A 20,923-nucleotide genomic window follows, 5' to 3' on the forward strand; every position below is an offset into this window, starting at 1 on the left:
CTTATACTCACAATAAGGTTGTTTGAGATAAATGATACACAGATCCCAATGTGGTTAAGTCAGATAAATTGCTATTTGTAATCTTCTCAATCTGACGCCTGTAACTTGTTTGACTTAAACGAATTCCCTGCTGGTATTTTCAAGTTTATAACATGCAAGTGCATCAGTGAACCATCCACAAGACCAAAGGACTGACTATACCCGCTTTTTCAGCTCGGTTGTTGTGACCTCTAGGTGGCATTGGAATCCCTGCCCCACACTGTGCCACAAAGCCCGGCTCCGGAGACCTGAACCCGGCTGAGCAACGCTGTGCTGTGCGGGGTTGGTCAAACAAAGCCTTGGAAACAAGGGTTAATTTGCTGTGCACACGCACAATATTAGCCTCTATCGAGTAACATTCAAGGTCAGTCACATCGTTTTTTTTTAATGTTCTCTTTTGTGGCCAGACTTCCCCAAGCCATAAAGGGGAGGACTGTCCCCAGAATGTCAATAATGGGGCCCTGTGACACCGCACCATTAATGACAAGATATTAAGCACAGTGGCGTCCAGCACGCTTCCTCCTTAGTAGCAGTTTCAAGGATAAAAAAGCTGAGTCCATGATAACATACCAGTAATAATTATAACTGTTGTTGCTTTGAGCATTTGCGACAAGCATACGCAGTTCCCAAAAGTCTGTCACACGGTATGTCAATAACATGCCCATATAACACTTTGCCCTGCTCTTAATGAAGCAACGCCTGAAAGCTAAGCCGGGCTCTGAGATCATACACAGTCCACATGTCGTGAGCACCGACTGAACGGATGAAGTGTTCAAGAAGAATTTATTTTTTACTGCATTGCATTAAATGTACAGATCGAAGATGAAACCAAGATTTTCTCCTTTGAAAGGTCAGGGCAGTGCACTCCTCCACGATAATTAGAAACAGATGGCCCCCTAAAGATAAGAGATCAAAGACGAAATCAAGATTTTTTTCCTTTGAGACGTCGGGGGCAGTGCGCTCCTCCATGCTAATTAGAAACAGATGGCCCCATAAAGATAAGAAATTGCTTCACAACAGCCGTGAAGCTGATGACCCAGTCTGGATGGGCCATCCAAAAGGGAGAAAGGGCAGTGACCAAAAAGCATCCTTTTCAATGGGAAACCAGCGTTTAGCATAAACGCTGACGCAACCAAATGAAAAGGAGGGGCGGGACTTCAAGTCCCCTTCTGAAATCTTCTCTCTCACAATATGTCTCGCCGAGTGGGCAGCGCATGCGCTGCAACGCTAGGCGGGAGCTAAAAATGATCAAGCTGACAGTGAATGCAGCAAGGTCAGTACATCACGGGTGACTCTTAATACACTTGTCATTATAGAGGATACATGGAGATGAAGGAGCATTATATTTCATGTAAAGGGACTTCTTCATGAAACAATGGCCGTGAATGTGCACCTGCAGTTTTAGTGTTGTGTATGAAAAATCAAGGGACACCCTACTCACACAGAACCAGGGTACTTTACAGTTTAAAACCAGTGCATGCTGTCCCAAGTGATTGTGAAACCTAAGATTGCGACTCTTTGTGACATAAAAACAAGGTTTCATCAAAAATGTACAAAAGTGACCATAATATGTGCTTGCAGCCTCTAATACAGTAATAGTGGCTTCACCTAGTCGACGATGTTTCGTCCCACTTAACAATGTGGGGGCTCATCAGGACCTGGCAATGAAGGGGCACCTGGGGATGACTGTCAGATAATGTGGTGTGCACCGTATGCGAGTGAAAAGGAAGACTCACATAGGGTCCAGCCCAGCATCTATAGTGGGTAGGGTACTGACAGTCAGGAAGGCTCAAGGTTGAAAGCCTTAATAATTTCTAAAAGGGCAATAAGCTGTTGTCAGGAATTTCCTTGGTAAAGGGGTGAACTCTAAATTTGCCTCAAAAGAAAATGACGACAATCCGTCTTTTGGTTTTCCAGTGTCGAGAGGATAATGGAATGAAAGGGGCTGCCAAAGCCAGCTGCAGTAATTAATCACGCTCACCTCATGGAGAGAACTGCACCTGTCTGTCTCTCCTCGTGCAATCACAATCACTTGGGACACCATGCACTGGATTTAAACTAATGTGATTACATAATATAAAACAACGTATTTTAATACAAAATTTGTGTTATATGCCTTTTCTCTTTGACATCTCTTTGCCTTTGAGTATTGTGATTGAGCTATTATATATTAAGTATCATTTGTTGATTATCCACAGGAACCGTTGTTGTCTGTTAAACTGCAGTTTTAGTGTGTGCAAGTGCATGGGGCAGAACACGAGTGAAGATGCTATACTGACAAATTAACGTTGGCTGTTCTTTTACATTGGTGTGCACGGATAGTTTACTTGAAGCATATAGGCATATTGTTGGGCCTTCTAATGTTGAAGTTGCCTGTCCTGACCATCCCACAAAAAATAAATTCACCACGTGTGGAGGAGGGCGGCCCTTTCAGAGGTTGGGGCCTTGTACTGAGAAGTACCCAAGAGGCACTTGTGCCCCCTACCCTCCACAAAACCCCCATCTCCCAAAGAAAAGGACAAAAAACAAAGCTGGCTGATGCCTATGTCCTGGGGTGTTTTTTCTCCCCTTGATGGACATCCGCTAGTCATGGGCATAGCTTCAAAAGATGAGCTCATATTCCCTGCCATAGTGTGGCATTGGCTATTCACGGGTTGACCATGTGAAGGAAGTCGATATCAGGTGACAAACGCTGGCAGGCCTGCCTGTCACTGCACAATCATGCGAGGCAGCCCTTTAACATATATAGGTCCTTTTGCATTAATACTCCTAAATGAAATGTAATATGTAAGGCTCTACTCCGCTGCTGATACAAATGATACACATCTTGACATGCTGACTATGGCACTGCAATGCAGACAAGGGATATTTCTAGTCCCTGCTTGAATTGTGCTACATTTTGCAGAAGACTTGCATAAGTTCATAGAGACCAAAAAGTAATGAAGTGCACCAGGCACAGATTTCAGAGCATTTGTCTATAAATGCTCCTCGCACCCCTTGGCACACTCCAAATATAGATATTGTACCAGGCGCGGAAGCAGAAGTAGAATGCAATATGTGTGCACTTCAATTTCAAATTCCTTATGAGACTTAGTGCATGTGTAAATAAAGAAATCCTGATGCGCGTTAGGTTAGACCACCAAAAACCTTACATGAAGTGGGCTCATGAGGATATTTGCTTATTAACTGTTCAAATCTTGTTCAAATAAATGATGTTGGTATTTTTCGCACTCCAAATCATGTTGGGGTATAAATTGAAATATTCACACAAAAGTAGCAAATCTTTCATATAGGACCAAGTAGACAATAGAGTGGTCCTTCTCCAGAGAAGGTGAGGCTATAACCTTCTGTGATGTAGCAGATCTGTGGTCCACCCTCCCTGCTCTAAATCTGATCATGGTCTCTCCTCTAATGAACGAATGAATGAATGAATGAATAAACTTTATTTGGATAAAGATATCCATAAAAGTACAACTCGTCACACCCAAACAGGTACAATAAAATATTAAAAAACATATGAGTATGCAATACAATCCAGTACAAATACACGTTACGAGAATATAAACATTAACAACATAAATGGCATTTGTGCAGAATTTATACAAATGTAGGTCTAAAACAATTTGTGCAAATCGGCCAGAAGATAATGATAATAATAAAAAGCATTAGGTAACGATAAGACTTCATAGTGCAAATGGATCTGTGCAACATCAGCAATAATTTACGTTAGGGATACAAAGAATATCAATGAAACAGAGTAGCTCCAATGGGACCATGGGGGTAATAAATATAAATCTGGAACAATTTGTGCAATCAGCCAAAAGTATGGATAAAGTGCATTAAATTACGTGCGGACTTCATAATACTGATAAGAACATAGGTCTTCAATATCCAAAACATATTCCAAGTGACTCTCTTCCTCTCCACATGAGATCTAAAACATCCTACCTGGAGTTCCGCAGCACCCTGAAAACCTTTCTGTTCTCACAGGCTTTTAAAATCTAAACCTTCCCCTCATCCAACTCAGAAACCATCTTCCTCAACAGCGCCATGAAACCGCCTGGTGTACGAGCGCTCAATAATACCTTTAAATTCAAATTCAAATTCAATCGCAGCATCAATGTACAGTTGGTCGCACTTCGCTAAGATAAAAATAAATAAGAGCAAATACTAAGGGCATGCCATGTTAGGGTTCATTAATTGAAGCACGGGAGCGTACTGCGCTTTGGAGAAATTAACTTACTCTAAAAATCAGATCGTCATTTCCTAGTTTTAATATTTCAAGGTATGCCAATCTAAAGTCCGTTATAGCCCGACCTTTAAAGTATGGGGACAGGTACCATTTAGTATATGTCACATAAAAATTACAAAAGAATATAAAATGTAACAGGGTCTGTTTACTACCATGTCCACAGGGACAAATCAGTTGCTCTAGATTTTTGTTAAAACCTATAGGGAGGCAAAGAGAATATTGAATGCTTCCGTCCCTGAGACGATAGAGTAGACTCCTTTTCCATCTCCCCATATTCTTTCTAAGGTATAATTGTGGCATGGTATGTTGGGTACTAGGTGTATCCAGGAGGGGCAAGTATCTAGCCACAGTCGTTTTTTGGTGCTCAGTATCTTGTCTTTCTTTACGATATAGATAGTAAAGTACCCCCTAACTGATTTTATATTTATTCCTTCCGCTTCCAGTGGATGATTAAAAATGTGCTCCATATCTACACTGGCTAAACTGTTTTTTACTGCAGCTAGCCAGGGTATGCCACTACCTCTGTTACACTTAAGGCAGTCAGTGATTATATCTCTGGTCAAAATTGCCGCCATAATTTCACCCAGAATATAGCTGGGCGTGACCTAATGAAATCCTCCACGTATTGTATGTTCAATTCCTTGTGGGTAATATAACTAGAAGATGATATAAACGCACCAAGGATTTTCCTACAGAACCTGTTCTCTTCGGTTTGAATCCCACTACAGTTTGCGTGCCCCCAGACTTCGGCCCCATAGGTGGCCGTCGGTACACATTGCGATTTATATATCTGAATCAACTGTACCACCACCTCAGAATGTCTCGGTTGCCGAAGACTTATTATAGAATTTATTGCTTTAGTTAGTTTGCTTCTACCAAGGGCCGTATGGGCTTTCCAAGAGCCAGATTCTGAAAAAACTAAACCCAAATAGGGAAAAGTGCTGGTGCAAGTCAACAATTCATTACCCACTGAAATAGATTTAATATAGTGTTTTTTAGGACCACAACTCATGATAAAAAAGTCTCTCCTCTACTTTGTCCACAATATCGTTTAGAGTTAAGGTGTGTCTTCTCCACTTCTATGTTATCAGCCTTTATTGTCACACATTAGAAAACATAGAAAAATAACTTACCAAAATAAGGCCACCAAATGTCACCATTGTAGGCACAATATTAATTAATGTATTCATAATCACTCGAAATCTGAAATAAAGGGGGAATAATGAGTGCAGTTTCTACTTACGAAATACCTTAAACCACTGGATCATCATGCACTTAAATTAAAATTAGAGATGAATTACACTCTGAGCAGTTTTGTACTTTAGTATCTTAAAGATTCAATGCCAACATGTTGATTTTTTCACCCCTGTCCAATGAATTTGTTAGCACCATCATTAAACTAAAATACCAAATTCATGCTTCATAATGACAGACACATTTTATACGGAGGGAAGGTTTTTTTGCAGGCAGAATACAAGTAATTTAGATAAAAATGATGTGCATTATTTAGCCTATGCGTGGGGAGTCACTTGCGTAAACAATGTATGTGAGGTGTACCTTTGCATCCAAAAGTAACAAAATATATCTATTAAATGTATTTTTCATGCAATTTATAAAGTCAGACTCTGTGTGTTGCCATAATCGCAGGCATAGTACAAGCAGTGGTGACACACAACTGTTTCCCAGCTTCGAACAAACATGTTCTGCTTAAACTAGTGTCCCTCAAGCCAACATTGCACAAAAACACAAGTTACTTATCCTGGGTAATCCGCATTCTGTTGCATACTCTAAATAATTGTATATTTCTCACCCTTAGCATATGCCAGGTGCTAGACTGGATCTGGAGAATTCTCCCAGTAATGACTCCTGCTTGCCCCGAAAGTGACAGAGCAGAGCTGCATATGGGTACAATTCTTGCATGCGGACATCAGTTTCCTCATTTACTTCTCTTCCACTCCTCAGAGCGGCTAAATCTAAACAAATTGTCGATGACTGCATGATGATATGTAACCTGGGACCTTTTTATGATACTCATTCCACGGAATGGGGAGGAGGTGAGAAATCCATGGTTACAGTTAGTATCCACCAGAAAAAGTGTTACTGAAGGGCAGATAATATGTCTAATCGCAGATTACTACCCTGTAGAATAGATACTAAAAAATGGAGGGTCAGAGAAGTGGACTCACACCAAAAAGTCTTTCAGGACCGATTGGACAAAAAAGCCCTCACTCCAGACCTGGCTCTCAAGGCAGTAGTGCTTTCTAGAAGTATCAACTGACCCCGATGTTGCAACTTTGCAAATGTCCAAGACAGGCACTCCCCTTCCCAGGGTTGTTGTTGTAGCCTTGACACTGGTCGTTGTTGCAACCTTGACCCTAGTGGAATGGATCCACAGGCCTTCAGTGGGTTATTTCCTGGCCAATGAGTTGCACACCTTCATGCACATGATGACTCCTCTCAACAACGTCCTCTTATGCACCACTTTACCTTTTCTGCTCCCAACAAAACGCACAAAAAGTTGGTGGTCTATGTGTTGGCCCTTCGTGCAATCAATGTAAGAGCTCATGTCTCTTTTAGGGTCAAGACGATGAAGCCTTTCTTCCATTTCTGAGGTGAGTGGCAAAGTGAATAAGACTGATACAGTGATCAATTGTGAAATGAAATGCCAACCCAGAAAACCACTGATGAGTCCATGCAGACCTTGAGTCTTCAGGACCAATTTGTTTGGGATCAAGTGGTGTAGAGAGCTTCTCCAAGATAATCTGGTGCTCAGACGTGTGCAAAAGTGTTTGCAATAAGATATTGTTTTAATTGTTAGAGGCTATAAGTAGCAACAATGCATAGTAGGCTCAAATGGTATGGCCATGAAGGACACTATTAGCAAACTGAGTCCCAATATGGCAAGACAAATTGTTTTGGACAAAACAGTTTAGTTAAGTTTTTCAGGACACATCCCAAATGGTGATTTGAAAAGAGAAGGTTGATGTTGCAAACAGAAAAGGCCCGAAATGGCAATATGTAACCTTTGTCTGTTCCCACTCTAGGATCTTGCTGGGCCAGTGACAACACAAACAACACCACACCAGAAAGCTTGGTCTGCATAGGATCAAAATGCTGGATTATCCACCAAGCTGCAAACTTTTTCCCACAACCTGCATACATAGCTTACCTTAAAGGACATCTAACTACAAAGATGATATCCACTAGCTGGGTTTGCAGTTCAAAGACCTCAGCTGTCACCGTCCAATCTCCTTGCGTCAAGGTGTAGGTTGAAGAGATTCAGCTGCAGAACTCTCCCATGTTGCTGTGATGGGAAGCCCTTCTGCAGAGGTAGCAAGATCAGAGGTCAAATGCACTCTTGGGACCACACTCTCCTGGGCCAGTCCAGGGCTATTAGAATGAATTGGGCACGTTCTGCCTAACTTCACCCTGAACTAGAGGGGAGAGAGGGAATATTGGGAACATGTACAGGGGGGCTGTGTTCCATCGCAGCCAGAATGCATCTCCCAGTAAATTTCCTGAAAGAAACTTGTGTGCAGTAGGGTTGATACTTTGTGAATAAATCCAGCCATCAACCTCGGGATGAAGACTACTACTTGTGATCTATCAGCCAACTCCTGCTCCGCTCGTTTAGATGTTCATGGGCCCTACCAGGTGGCGGTTCACCATTACAATTTGCTGCTAATCTAGTCACCTCTAGAGGCCCCAGTCCTTCTTTGGCAAGAGGAAGTAGCAAGATTGCCATCTCTTTCCTCTCTATGAACCTGGCATTCATTCATCGGCACACTTCATCAGTAGGAGGTTGACTTCCTGCATTAAAATTAAGGCTCGGTCTGCAGAAGTCTGTCTTGGTGTAGGGGATATTAGGAGGAGACTAAATGAAAGGAAGGGCATAGCTCGTTTAAACAATTTGTAAAACCCATCAGTCTGACAGATGGATTTCTATCCAGGGAGAACATTTTGGATTCTGCCCCCTGTTGGACTGTGGGTCTAAGGGGATGACCGAAAGTGGCTTTGAGGCCGCTGCATCAGGGGAGGAGGAAGTAGAAGATTGCTACCCCTGCTGTGTGAATGGTTTCACTCACCACCGCGACCTCTGATGTGAAATGTATGTTTTGATTGCTGCACCCACAGAGAAATTTGCTGTTGTATTATAGTAAGCATCTTGAGTAGCCTCTAAACTTTCTATATTGTTTGCGGACTTGTCAGCCTAGGGGCAATAATCCCAGAGATCATACTTTTGCACAAACTACTATAGCGCCCAATCAGCCTTCTCCAAGAAGAGTCAAAAGCCATCAAACAGCATGTCCATGAAGAATTCAATTGCTCAGATCCAAGTATGCCATTTGAGCACTACCCTAGTGCCCATGCATCAATGCCAGCTTGCAGTACATATTTGGTTGCATCCTGTCCATCCTGAATCATTAGGGCAAGTGAGGCTCTGAGATCCTCAGGGATGCCCTGAGGTCCTCAAACGGCTGCCTAAATTTATCTTGCGGCTATGTCCCACATTGTATGTGTATTCCTGCCCAAAGGCACAGGGCCTTTTAGGCGAGGAACAATTCTGCTGTACAAAAGCATGAATATGCTTGTATTCTTTGTCTGGGGATTAGAAAGAAAAACATTGAGGCTTACTTTGTCATTGACACCTGAACTACAATGCATTAATTCATAGCGTGTCTCTGTAGAAAATCAGGGCCGTCAGAGGCAAGTCTGTGTCAGTTGACCACAGGACGACTAACTGGAGAGGCTGAGCATGGTATGGACCCGGAGGACATGAAGGGATCTGTGAGTGCCTCAATAAATGCTAACAGGGATCCAAAGAAGCTGGTCTTGGCTGGAGTGATTCAGTTAGTAAATTGGAATCAGTAGGCAGCTGCAAATTTAACACCTCTGCCGCTTTGAGCATTACCACTCCGAAGCAGTGCTTTTTGGTGGACCACAGGGTAAATCTATCTCAGCATCTGAGATGGTGTCTAACCCACTGCCAGTCTGTGGGAGCCGTCAGAAGGCCGACAAAGTTGGGAGCGAAAGTCAGGATCAGCATCAAATTGCACAGAATGAAAGAGACTGGCATCAGCTCGCAGGAGTGGTGCCTATATTAATTTATATTCATCCCAGCTGAGTTACTTCCAAGGCAGTGTCACCTATTGGCGTATGAAAGCCACTTCTGGGAGAATTCTCCAGATACAATCTGCGTTTAGGAATATCCATCAGAAAAGGTAGGCAAAATAAAAATTGAATCGAAATCTCATGAACTACGCAAAACCCAATAAAGGGATTTGCAAAGGACTTATGCTGCATTAAAAAAAGTTGCCCTGCCCTACTAATATGTATCTTAAGGCAGCACTCGACATACTGCTGATGTCAAAAAGTGGGATCCACTGCTCTGCAGAGCACATCACAGGAATGGATGACAATTCCGATTACACATGTGCATTCCATTAGCATTTTTTTTTAAAGGTTTTAGGATTTTAAGGTGACAAATTCCTATTACGCTGATTAGGATTATAATTCCATATAACGAAAGACATAGTGAAGTTTCGAGACAAGGTTATGAAGTGTGAATTGGCTGTAATGCTTAAACTGACTAGGAGATCATCACTGCCATCTTCAATTACTGCAAGCAGAAACAATTTACAAAACTCATGTCTGCTTTCTCAGGACCCTGTTGGAGAACTGCAACTTGCAGCTGCAATTGGAGAGATGTAGCCTGTATAAATTAATTTAAATGGATAGATAAGTTTGCTCAAAACATTTCAGGCTCAAACGCACTGGGAGAAATACATGGCTTCCACTAAATAAAGGCTCCGCGGAAGATGACCTGCTACCCAACAGAACTAAATATGCTACACATGATCAAACAAGCAGTGGTTGAGGAGAAAAGACTTGGCCTAGTGCTCACAGTGCCTCCTGGTTTACACTGTCGTCCGAGATCTGTTGAGTATAAAATGCAAAGATAGATGAAGGCATCAAGACTTTATGACAAATTAAGTTTAACGTTCATCAATTGTGGTCAGTGACAGTCCATGTAGTTGGAGAATAGTTTATTTAAATGTCGATATCATAAAATCAAATCCAACATGTTTCACAATCGGAGTCTCATCTCCAGGTCTTAAGCAATAAGCTTAAATATTCACAGACATAATTTCCAAGTTTATAAGCAGTTCCAAGTGAATAATCAACACATGCATATGAATAATCATAATCTGAGAACCTTTCATTTGGAATATGATTGCCCAGACCATAAATACATTAGAAGGGAAGCCCATGATGCGGTTTTTCATATCAGATTGTTCCCCATAGATAAGGAAACTTTAAATTGGGTCCTCCATTTATCTTTGGATGGGAAACTTGATGCTGACATGGTCATTAGGAGCCTGTTCATGAGGATCATGTTAATGATTTTAATGAAGTCACAGTCTGCATTTTCCGTCCTGAACAATAAGGCTGTTTCCTGGCCTTCTTCAGAGACATTCCAAAATCACCATAGAATGATAATAGAATAGGAATTGTTACTGGCCACAAGAAAAGTAGATAAGACTTGGATGGGGCAAATTAGATTTGGCTAAAGGAAATCTTTATTATGATAAAGTAAGAGGCACCAACTAAAATCTTGATATGACTAATCATAGGTTGCATATCATATTGCGTGATATCTGCTGGCACACTGTGTGATTTCCATCGACTTGTGAACTGCAACTTGTATGAATTATCTGTTCATTAATATGCAATAAATCTTTGCATTAACTACATGATATGTAAGTATGCCAAAAAACACCAAAGCCTAAAATATTTACTTTTCTGTAAAGTAAGTAATGGATAAGGATGTTCTTCACTTTCTAGTAAGGTGATTAGACTCTTTACCTTAGAAGAAGATAACACAGTATATGGCAAAGAGGTTTTAGTGCCAACCTCTGCTTCGAAATCGTCTTGTGGTTTGTCATTTTGATCTTTTAGTTGTTTTTTTATGCAATAAGAATATGATTTATCACTGGAAACCAAGTGGCGCTCATAAGATTGGATTACATTACTAAGATCATTCAAAACCGGCTAAAGCTGTTAACACCTGGAAAGCTCTCCATCAAGGCACAATAAGAGATTACAATTTTACTTGCAATAATATTAAAAAGCTTTAAAAAAACTCTTCAACCATTTTACTACAAATAAAGCAAACAATCAAAATATACATCTTTCCTTGACATTTGTAAAGAGACTTCAAACCATCACAGGTTTTAAGATGGGAGAATTGCACAGTGAGTGTCTGACTAGTGGAGTTGTAAAATTCAATAAAACTTAAAAAGAGATATTTTAAAATAGCGGGAACATTCATAGTAGAGAGGGGAGGTAGAGGAGAAAGACAGAAATGGAATATCAGCACATCATCAGCTGTACACTCACCTTTGGATGCTGTCAACAATCCTAATGAGCCGGAGTACTCGTAGAATGAAAACAATATCCAAAATCTGCTGACTACTATATGGACTTGCTAAGATATAAAGATAAAAATAAAACATATATTTAGTATTATGTACACTAGTGCATTTAGAATTTATGAAGGCAAGGTAACTAACAATCTAAAAACAATATCCATATCAAAAGAGACAAGAAAAGGATTTTCTTTTTCCTTATTGCCTGTTTTACTAAGTTATGTAAATCTCAGTGGCGTAGCTAGCCCTTTGGCCACCCGTGGCGGTCCCTGTGGTGTGCCGTCCGTGGCGGCATTGAAGAAAGGGGTGGGATGCTGGCAAGATTCCGCCGATTGACGAACCTGCGACGGCCGCATCTTACAGCGCGGGGGGGTGTTGGCAATTGCTGCCCCAAGATGGCAGGAAGGTAAGAGTGGGAGGTGGCCGCTGTCCCCAAAACTCGTGCCACTCGAGTCAGACTACTACACCCCCTGCTATGCCACTGGGAAATCCTTGCTGCATTTCATCATTCTAGCTATAACCTTTACTTCAGTGCTTGCTCCTAAGGATCCTGAAGCCTGCGTCAGAAGATAGATCTGTATCCTGCACCATGAATGCACCTTCCTTAGGCATGCTTATAGTGACAGAATACATATCATATAAAATGTTTATTTCGGATGCAAAGACCCATAAAACACAGTACAGCAAGTAACCGGATAAAAACAAATAAATAGACTACAATATGAGCAGCAATCTCATAAAACAGCAATCTCATAAAACAACATCCCACAATAAGAATAGGAGAAAGAAGAAAAGAAATGAAACGAAAAATAGGAAATTAAAGTGGGGAGACTTCAAGTGAAAAAGAGCAGCATCTACAATATAAATAATATAAGAAAGTTCACTATTAGGCATAGTTGCTTCAGCACTTGACACTGCGCATGCAGATGATCCAAGCAGCGTACAGATATTTTACCACCCCAACAACAATGACCTCTCTCGTGTCCGATCGTAAAGTGTGTAGTGCGTGAGCATAATGAAGAAAGCCAATAAGGTTACATAGCGGACTCAGCCATTGTTTTTGTGGACTATCATAGGCTGGACAGAAAAAGACAAAATGATGCAGAGTTTCTTCGCTGACTTGCATGCGGAACAAACATTAGAACTACAATACTACGCGCACCAATATATACAGAAGCAGTTTAACGGCAAGACCCTGTACCTCCATTTTAATAAGAGTTGCAGGGGAATGGAACCTAGGAGAATATCAAAAAAAGATTTATAGGCGGTGAGAGCTTGTTGTCGGAGAAATAATCAGTGACACTACCCGTTTTGACACATTTCAGACCCCTCACCACAAAAACTCTTTCAATTGTTCTTTGACCAAGGAGCTAGAGACTTGTATTGCCATTGTAGGGGTTTCCCAGAGCAAAGGCAAGTCTATCTCATATAATGTAGGTTTTATATAAGGGAACCAAGCAATCTTCTCACAACCTGGAGATTTAAGAAGATCCATAATCACAATCCTGCAGGATTCTAGTTCATCTGTGGACCACAATCTATGCCAGTACAAGGCAGGGCGACACATAAGTTGATTTATAGGAACAATCCCCAAATCCAGGAGTTGGGGGAGGTGAGGGGCACTCTGTGGGAGGTTTGCTTCTCACAAAAAAAAAATCGGCTTACCAGGTTTGTAACTTTTGACTTGGCCCCACAGTTCTACACCATACATGGCTGTACTTTTAGTTGTGATGTTATACATCTACACCACTGGTTCCAAAGAGTACACATGGGCCTGTTTGTCTATGGCACGTGAACATCTCTTGATATGTGAGGACCAGATCATTTTGTGATTCAAGCAGACCCTCAAAAACACAAACTCCTGCTCTTTTTCTAGAGCAAAACCCTGCACCAAAATGTTTGCTCTAACAGATTTATAAGGATTAAAAACCATAACATTCGTTTTTATTAACATTTACTTCAAGACAACGATCGCTACAGAAAAAGAAAAAACAATCAAGTAGTGCCTGCAGACCATGTGGGGTTTTGAATATTAAAAGCGTGTCATCTGCGAAAAGTAGCATCGCAATTCTATAAGAGCCCAGTTTGGGTGCATTGTTACCAGGAAAATCAAGTGCGTGCACTAAATTATTTATATAAAGAGTAAACAATGTCAGGACGACACACAACCCTGCCGAACACCAGTTTCAATCTTGAAGGGTGTGTGAACTCACCGCAGTTGCCATACCTAATTCTGGCAGTATTGAGGGCATGCAACCTGATAAGGACTGATAGAATATTGAAGAACTCCCCCCAACCTGGCCCTGAAAATAGAATCGAAAGCGGTCTTCAGGTCAACAAAGACCACATTTAGATGGCCCTTGTCTAGCGAGACTGTGTCCCAATAGAAGCACAGAAAATTAGTATTTGATCCACAGTACTATTTATGAATCATTCCTGAAGCTCTGAGAAAACAGAGTTGTCCTATGCCCAATCAAGCAGTTGATCCAGTATAAGACGAAAGAAAAGTTTCTGCGACGTGTCAATTAGGCTGAGGGGGCCGATAATTCCCTGGGTCTTCTTTGGGCCCTTTTTTGGGAATTGGGACAATCTCCGCAGTCAACGAACAGCTGGAGGTCGGGTCGGGCAACCTGCAAATATAGAATTAAAAAGCAGCTGAAAATATCAAAGGTTCTGATCTAAAGAGATCCCCAGGAAGGGAATCGGGCTGGGTGCTTTATGTGCCGGAAGTAAAATAAGCGTCATCATTACATCTGTGAGCTGGAAGGACTGAGGGAGACCTTCATCTAAGGGAAGACATAGGAAATTCCTTAATTGAGCACTCTCCAGGATGGTCTTACCTACATAACGTTTTTCGAAATGATCCATCCAGGTCTGTGGCAGTAGATTATAATCGACACTGGTGATGGCATTCTCCCTGCTGTGAAACACGATTCCCCAAAAAGATTTAACATCCCCTGTCCTAACTGCTACCATTAAATCCTCCCACATCTCTTGTTCCCAATCAATGTTGGCCTAATGAAGTGACTTTTATATTCCTTCGTAGCGCTAGTAATGTTTTACCTGTTTCCGGCTTTTAAGCTTTGTATAAGGCTACCTCTGGAGTTCCTGCAACTGGAATTGAACCAGGTACAGCGGGTTTGGACCCTTTGGATCTTGCAGACTTCTTTACTAAGTAAGGCTTTAAGAGAACTAAAAAGACGTTTCAAGGGCTGTAACAAAAGTTTGATCTGCAGTTGACGGCCCCACAATGTAGCAGTGCATCCAAGGTATCAGCCACCCGATCATATATCTGGGTCCTTACAAACAGTCTCCAATTTTAGGGTCCTCTTGTTATTCGAGATTGACAGAATACAATAATAATGGTCGCTAACATATGCTATGCTTATATATAAAATAGGCGATACCTATGTAGAAATATTCTAGCAAATTCCTTTGATATTCTCTCATCAAAACGGTCTGCCAGTCCTTTTAATTTTAATATAGCACGTCCATAAATTCCTAAATACCCCCTGATATGTTGCAATGGAGAGAGTTGCTTTTATGCATAGAAAATCAGAATGACTGTGACCTTGATTTATTAACCTTGCTCTGTTTCAGAAGCTAGTAACTTGTGCACTAATGTTACATGTATACATGTTTAAATGTAGTTCTCAGTCATACTTACACTTGATCAATTCTAAGATTTACTGTATGCTACACATATTTTGAATTTAATAACAAGTACTAGAAACTTATATTCATGTGTGTTTAAGGTGCATATGCATATTAAATGTGCACCACTGAGTTAATGATTTAAGTTGTTTTGACTATTTAGGCATGCATTTCACAATGCTGAATTTCATAAAATATGTTTTTCATTTTCTGCCAACACAAATATTTCTTGGAGGTATTTGAATGCATTACATTACATTACTGTACTAGAGATAGAGGAAAGAGCCTGAGAAGAAGACCTTGACGAAAGTACGTGGAAACCAGAGCGCTAACTGAAAAGCCTTTTCAGCAATGTCTCTTACTTGTTCTGAATGAGAGAAGATGTCCTTCCCATTTTCAATGTATGAATTTCTCTGGATGCAACAGTCTGCAATGCTAGAACTGGCGAGGACAAAGGAGCCCAGAAGGTGTGTTCAAGGGGGTGTTACCTACAGACTTTGTGTGATATAATATACTGTTCACACTCGTTGCAGGAGAGGGATAACTACCTGTCCCAGACCACCAGGGCTGTGGAGAGGAGTCCGAGAAGCTCCAGCTGCAGAACTTTTCGGCGCTATATAGCACATGGTTTTTTCCCAGCAGCGCGGGACACCATTGTTGCTGGAGAAGGGGACTACCTGTCCCAGACTGCCCAGGCTGCAGAAAGGACCCTGAGACAAGCTCCAGCTCCAGTAATTTTTAATGCTATATAGCAAGTGTTGTTTTCCCGCAGTACCGAACGCTTGCAGGCAGCACCCGGCCGAAAAGGCACGGTAGTGGGCCACCCCCCTCTTGGTCCTGGGTCTCTGGAAGCACGCTGGAAATGCATTTTAATTCCAACATTGAGTATAAATTCTGACATTACATTCGTTCAATGGCCTCGGATTGCATTGTAACGGAACGGTCAAGAAACTAGTCAAAAAACACGGTGAAGGCCATTTTACTCAAGATGCCATTGAAAGAATTGAAAGAGGTGGTGGAGGAGATATTAAACTATGGCAAATAGAAAGAAGGATAGGGTATTGAACCAAAAATCGCCCATTTCTTTAGGAGCAGGAAAGGAAGGGCAGTTTCCACTCCAGCTACTGTCAGTCCTTTAACAGGTAAGGGAATTCCCGTGGTTGCAAACTCAAAGCAACAAGTTTTAATTACTAATGCTAATGACTTTCCTTTAGACTCTATAATTCAAAGAACCTCAATATTGCCAACTACAAAAGGGCTTGCCACTCACCTGCAAAGCCAAGTTTAGCCTGCTCAAATAGTTTTGTCCCCCTCACGAGTTTGAATGAAGAAACAGGAGAGTTGAACACATGCGAGGACATGGGCCTACATATTGTTAGCCTGGGAGAAGAGTTAGATGCCCTGAAAACAACTGTGCAGCTCCAGAACGCGAAACTATCAGAGTTCCAAGACGCTAATTGATGTATATTAAACAAACTTGCTGCCCATTTAGCTGCGAGCCAAGAGACGTGGTGGGGCTGCCAACCTTGTCCCAATTGTTCTGAGAGTTCAATGCAGGGGGCTGCTAAAAACCGCACAAGCTCAGCAGGTGGCACCATGGGCAATGCCACCCAGTGATCTTTCCATAGAGGAGACGAGGAATTAGCAGAGAAGCGCAAACGGGCTCATGACAAACCCAACCCGTTCAGATTACAAACCAAACGGAAATAGCCAGACTCTTCAGGGAAATAAAATGGCACACCCCCTGTCATTAACCTTACCTTCACCCCCACAACACTGCCCAGCTCTGGAGCAATTTGCAAGCAGCTCGACCACAGAGCAATTTTTCCCATGCAATCAAATAGGCTAAACTATACTTCAGTATGGACCATCAAAGAACTCACTAAAGCATACATTATCTATATGACAGGAGTTCCTAAATTGTCACTAGGTGGATTGGAGTCAAGGCAGTCATTGAAAAACAAAGTGCTGCATTGGATCAATTGCCGCTCAGTGATTTTTATGGATATTATGCACACACAACGCCTGCCTAAGCCACGAAGCACCTATGGCAACATTAAAATATAAGTTAGCCAGCAAGCCATTGTCAATGGTCTACTGGCTCTCGAGGCACGATCCATTCCATCTTCAGGACTGATCATCCAATTCAGAGGCAAACCTGACTTTCCACCTGTAATTATTCCCAGAGACAGCCATTTATTATCTAGACCAAGCAAGTGGATCCTACCCCATACACAAAAGAGTAAATGCAGCCCCATATTAACCACGCAAGTGGAAATATAGAAAAGAATGAATTAGACTAACTGCATACAGACAAGCCAAGCGACAAAGAAGTTTCCAGCAGAAATATCATTGTACCAAAACTATCTTCAAAAGTGGAAAATGAATTAGAATTTCCAATTCAGCCAGTTCGGTTTAATCATTCACAAAGGCTGCATGAAATTCCATCACGTATTATAAAGCAAGTCCAATCCCAAAGTAAAATTATTCATTTTGTCAACTCTTATAATACCTGTGACACACTGCAAGATCAACATGATGTAAAAAGACTATCAATCACTTTACCCACCCAACATAGCCATAATAAACGGCCTGACAATGCTGTGAGGGAACCTTTCTCTTCTCGGACGATTACTCAGCCCCCAAACCCTCAAGTGACAAATGAAGATTTCCCTGTTGATTATCTGATATTATCCTGGAATGTAGTAGAACTTCGTTCAAAGCTCGTAGAACCCGAATGGTGTGCCTTAATTGGACAATTTGATACGATTTTATTGCAGGAAACATGGGCACTTAACAACATTTTAAACTAAGACATACTAATTTTAGCTTAGAAACTGTTCCTTCAAATGCAGGCCGCCCTTCGTGCAGGTTACTAATATGGGTGAGAAATCTGTTGTGCCTATCTTTAAGCAAGATCGAATTTAATAGCAAGGACATCTTGGGCATAACTATGAGAGGTAGCAATAGCAGCAAGGTTAAAGTGTCTGATATTTACAATCGCACTGTTCACAGAAGCAAGGGATCCCCCACTCTGCAACGATTAGCTCCACATTTAGCAGAAAGAAGTGGCAATGCCCCCCTTCTGATCGCTGATAACTTCCACACCACTTCCGAGCCTTTGGGTTGTTTTGAGTCAGCCATTGATATGGAAGATGAGGCTAGGGGAATTTAGAGACTAGAAAGCAAATCTTTACAATCATGGTCGAGCTCTTCTACACAGTTAATGTCCATTACCTTGACACATGGCCAAAGAGCCTTAAATGGGAGTTTGAGTCGGATAGCCCTCCTAGTACTACTTTTAAAAGGAGCAATTACTAGAATAGGATAGATGATATTATCCTAGTTCTCGACCTCTGGAAATTTGCAAAAGTCTTCCAAATTGTGCCTAGACTGAACAGTGATCATAATGCCCTTAAACTGTTATTAAAAGGTGAAATAATTACGTAAAGTATATATAACGGTAGACACTCTGGGTGGATTTTAACATTAAGTAATAACAGAAAGACAGTAACATGGTTACAATTAAGTTTGAATGGGGAGATACTCTCAGAAATTTATATCGAACTCATGAATATCAGGGACCCCTGCATGAATGTCTGCACAGAAGTTCCTTCCTTCTTGGATGAGCAGAAGGATGTGTTTAACATGCTTTACTCTTTGTGCTCCAAAGCCACTACTGGGAAAACTAATACTACCCATTCAGCCCCAGTGTGCTATTCATCAGAGTGCTGTAGAGCAAAGGGATTGCTACTACAGGCCCTTAAACTGGGACCTTATTAGATCCTTATGCGCCCAACACAAGTCAATTACTTCCATCTCTAAACGATGGATTGACTCAAACTAGGTGGCCTTTGTAGATGCTTCTAAAAGTAAAGATGCACAATCCTTTTGGAACATCCTTGCACATGGTAGCTCCAAATCCTGTAACCCACTTGAATTTTCGATACAGCACAACAATGGGTGAAAAATATTAAGGTCATGTATGCATCATATGACTCAGAGCACACCAATGATATAAATCATGTAAAGTCCATCTCCCACCCAGTAGCATCTGAAAGTAATACTCTTATACAGTTCTCAATTGATGAGATGCTTAAAGTCATAAAATCGCTAAAGTCAGATCCAGACAAGATCCCAGGAGACCTATACAAGTCAGAACCATCTGTGTAGGGACCTTACATAAAGATTTTGTCAAATAGGATCCTGGTGGGAGACAGAATACCGGATTCATTGCATGGTGTGGAGATAGTTACTCTTTTTAAAAAGGGTGATAGATCCATTCCTAGCAATTATCGTCTGATCGACAGCCATCAAAAGGTGTTTTGCCAGCAGCTGTAAGCTAGATTGTTTGAGTGGATGGATGATACAAAACTTCTATCCTAACTACAAGCTGAGTTTCGAAGAGGGTCAGTACAGTTGATCAAATATTCAGACAAAATTTTAATCATATGGAAGTACCGTAACTTTAAAAAACACATATATGGCATTCGTGGATCTAAGAGCTGTGTTTGATTTGGTTCCCAGAAAATTACTTTGGTCCACCTATGCCCAAATGCTAAAGATGCTGAAAAGATGACATGAGACAAACTTTGCCCAAGTTAGATGGGGGCCAGGAGGTGATCTCACTGAACAAATACCCTTAGAGAGAGGAGCACGAAAAGGCTACGTGACTCCCCCAACATTGTTGTCATTGTATATGAACGATGTGATTAATCATCTGAGTCAATTCACTCACTATTCACCAAAATTGGGGGTGTACCACTATCTGCAGTGCTCTATTGTCTTGAACAGCATTCTGCTTCTGTTGGCGGCTTCAATGATTTTTGTTTATAAATCTTTTTTTTTTTATTGAATAACAAATTTACATTTGCAAAAATAGCGCATCTACATATACAAAATCACATCATGAAAACAGTTGTCTTATTAGTATTAAGTTCCGGATGGTCAAAGACAATACATAATAGCTATTGTGCCGTATCTGCAGATGGCTCGTGATCGTAAAACACTGTATGCTACTTCCCGGTAACATCTGTGGTCCTTTGCAATATCTAATTGACAAACAGTTGTGCCCTTTATATAATGAATACATCTTATTTCACCAGACGTCCACTATAGGTGTTTTGAATCAAAAATCTACTTGAAAAACAGGGGCTTGTATTGCAACTAACCGTATTTCGCGTTGGTGGCTTCAATGATGGTGTCGGGATAGTACTTTGCTTTAGGTGATGTGATGAGCATTCTGCATGTTGAGCTGAAGGACTTCAGTATCAAGAGGTCCTTGGGAGTTTTGTTTTTCTTCAATTTTCTTTCCTGTCTGCCAATGGATTGTTTAAGTCAGCAAAGACTTTAGACCATCAGCATGATGAAGACTTTGGCTTGCACTCCCATGTTATAATTGAGCCGTAAATGTTCAAACAGCTTTCCGAAAAATTTATGAAGTCATTCAGTAGGGTGATGCATTGGACTTGGAATTGTCAGGATGAGAGATGTGTTCAAGAATTTGGTTATCTATGGAGAAGTCATTGAAGGCTCTGGAGATTTGGTC

At 41.2% G+C, this 20,923-nt stretch overlaps 1 protein-coding gene across 1 annotated transcript in view; it reads right to left on the reverse strand.

Annotated features, from left to right (window-relative positions):
• LOC147708131 (two pore calcium channel protein 1-like) overlaps positions 1-20,923 on the reverse strand; it is a 531,957-nt gene that overhangs the window by 93,431 nt on the left and 417,603 nt on the right. The window contains exons 13-14 of the mRNA XM_086926891.1: positions 11,693-11,780; positions 5,425-5,494 (exon numbers count right to left, since the gene is read on the reverse strand). Coding sequence (XP_086783017.1) covers positions 5,425-5,494; positions 11,693-11,780 — 158 coding nt within the window. The remainder of the gene's footprint in view (positions 1-5,424; positions 5,495-11,692; positions 11,781-20,923) is intronic.

Source organism: Lissotriton vulgaris, chromosome 6, assembly GCF_964263255.1.
Source record: "Lissotriton vulgaris chromosome 6, aLisVul1.2, whole genome shotgun sequence".
NCBI classification, from domain to species: domain Eukaryota; kingdom Metazoa; phylum Chordata; class Amphibia; order Caudata; family Salamandridae; genus Lissotriton; species Lissotriton vulgaris.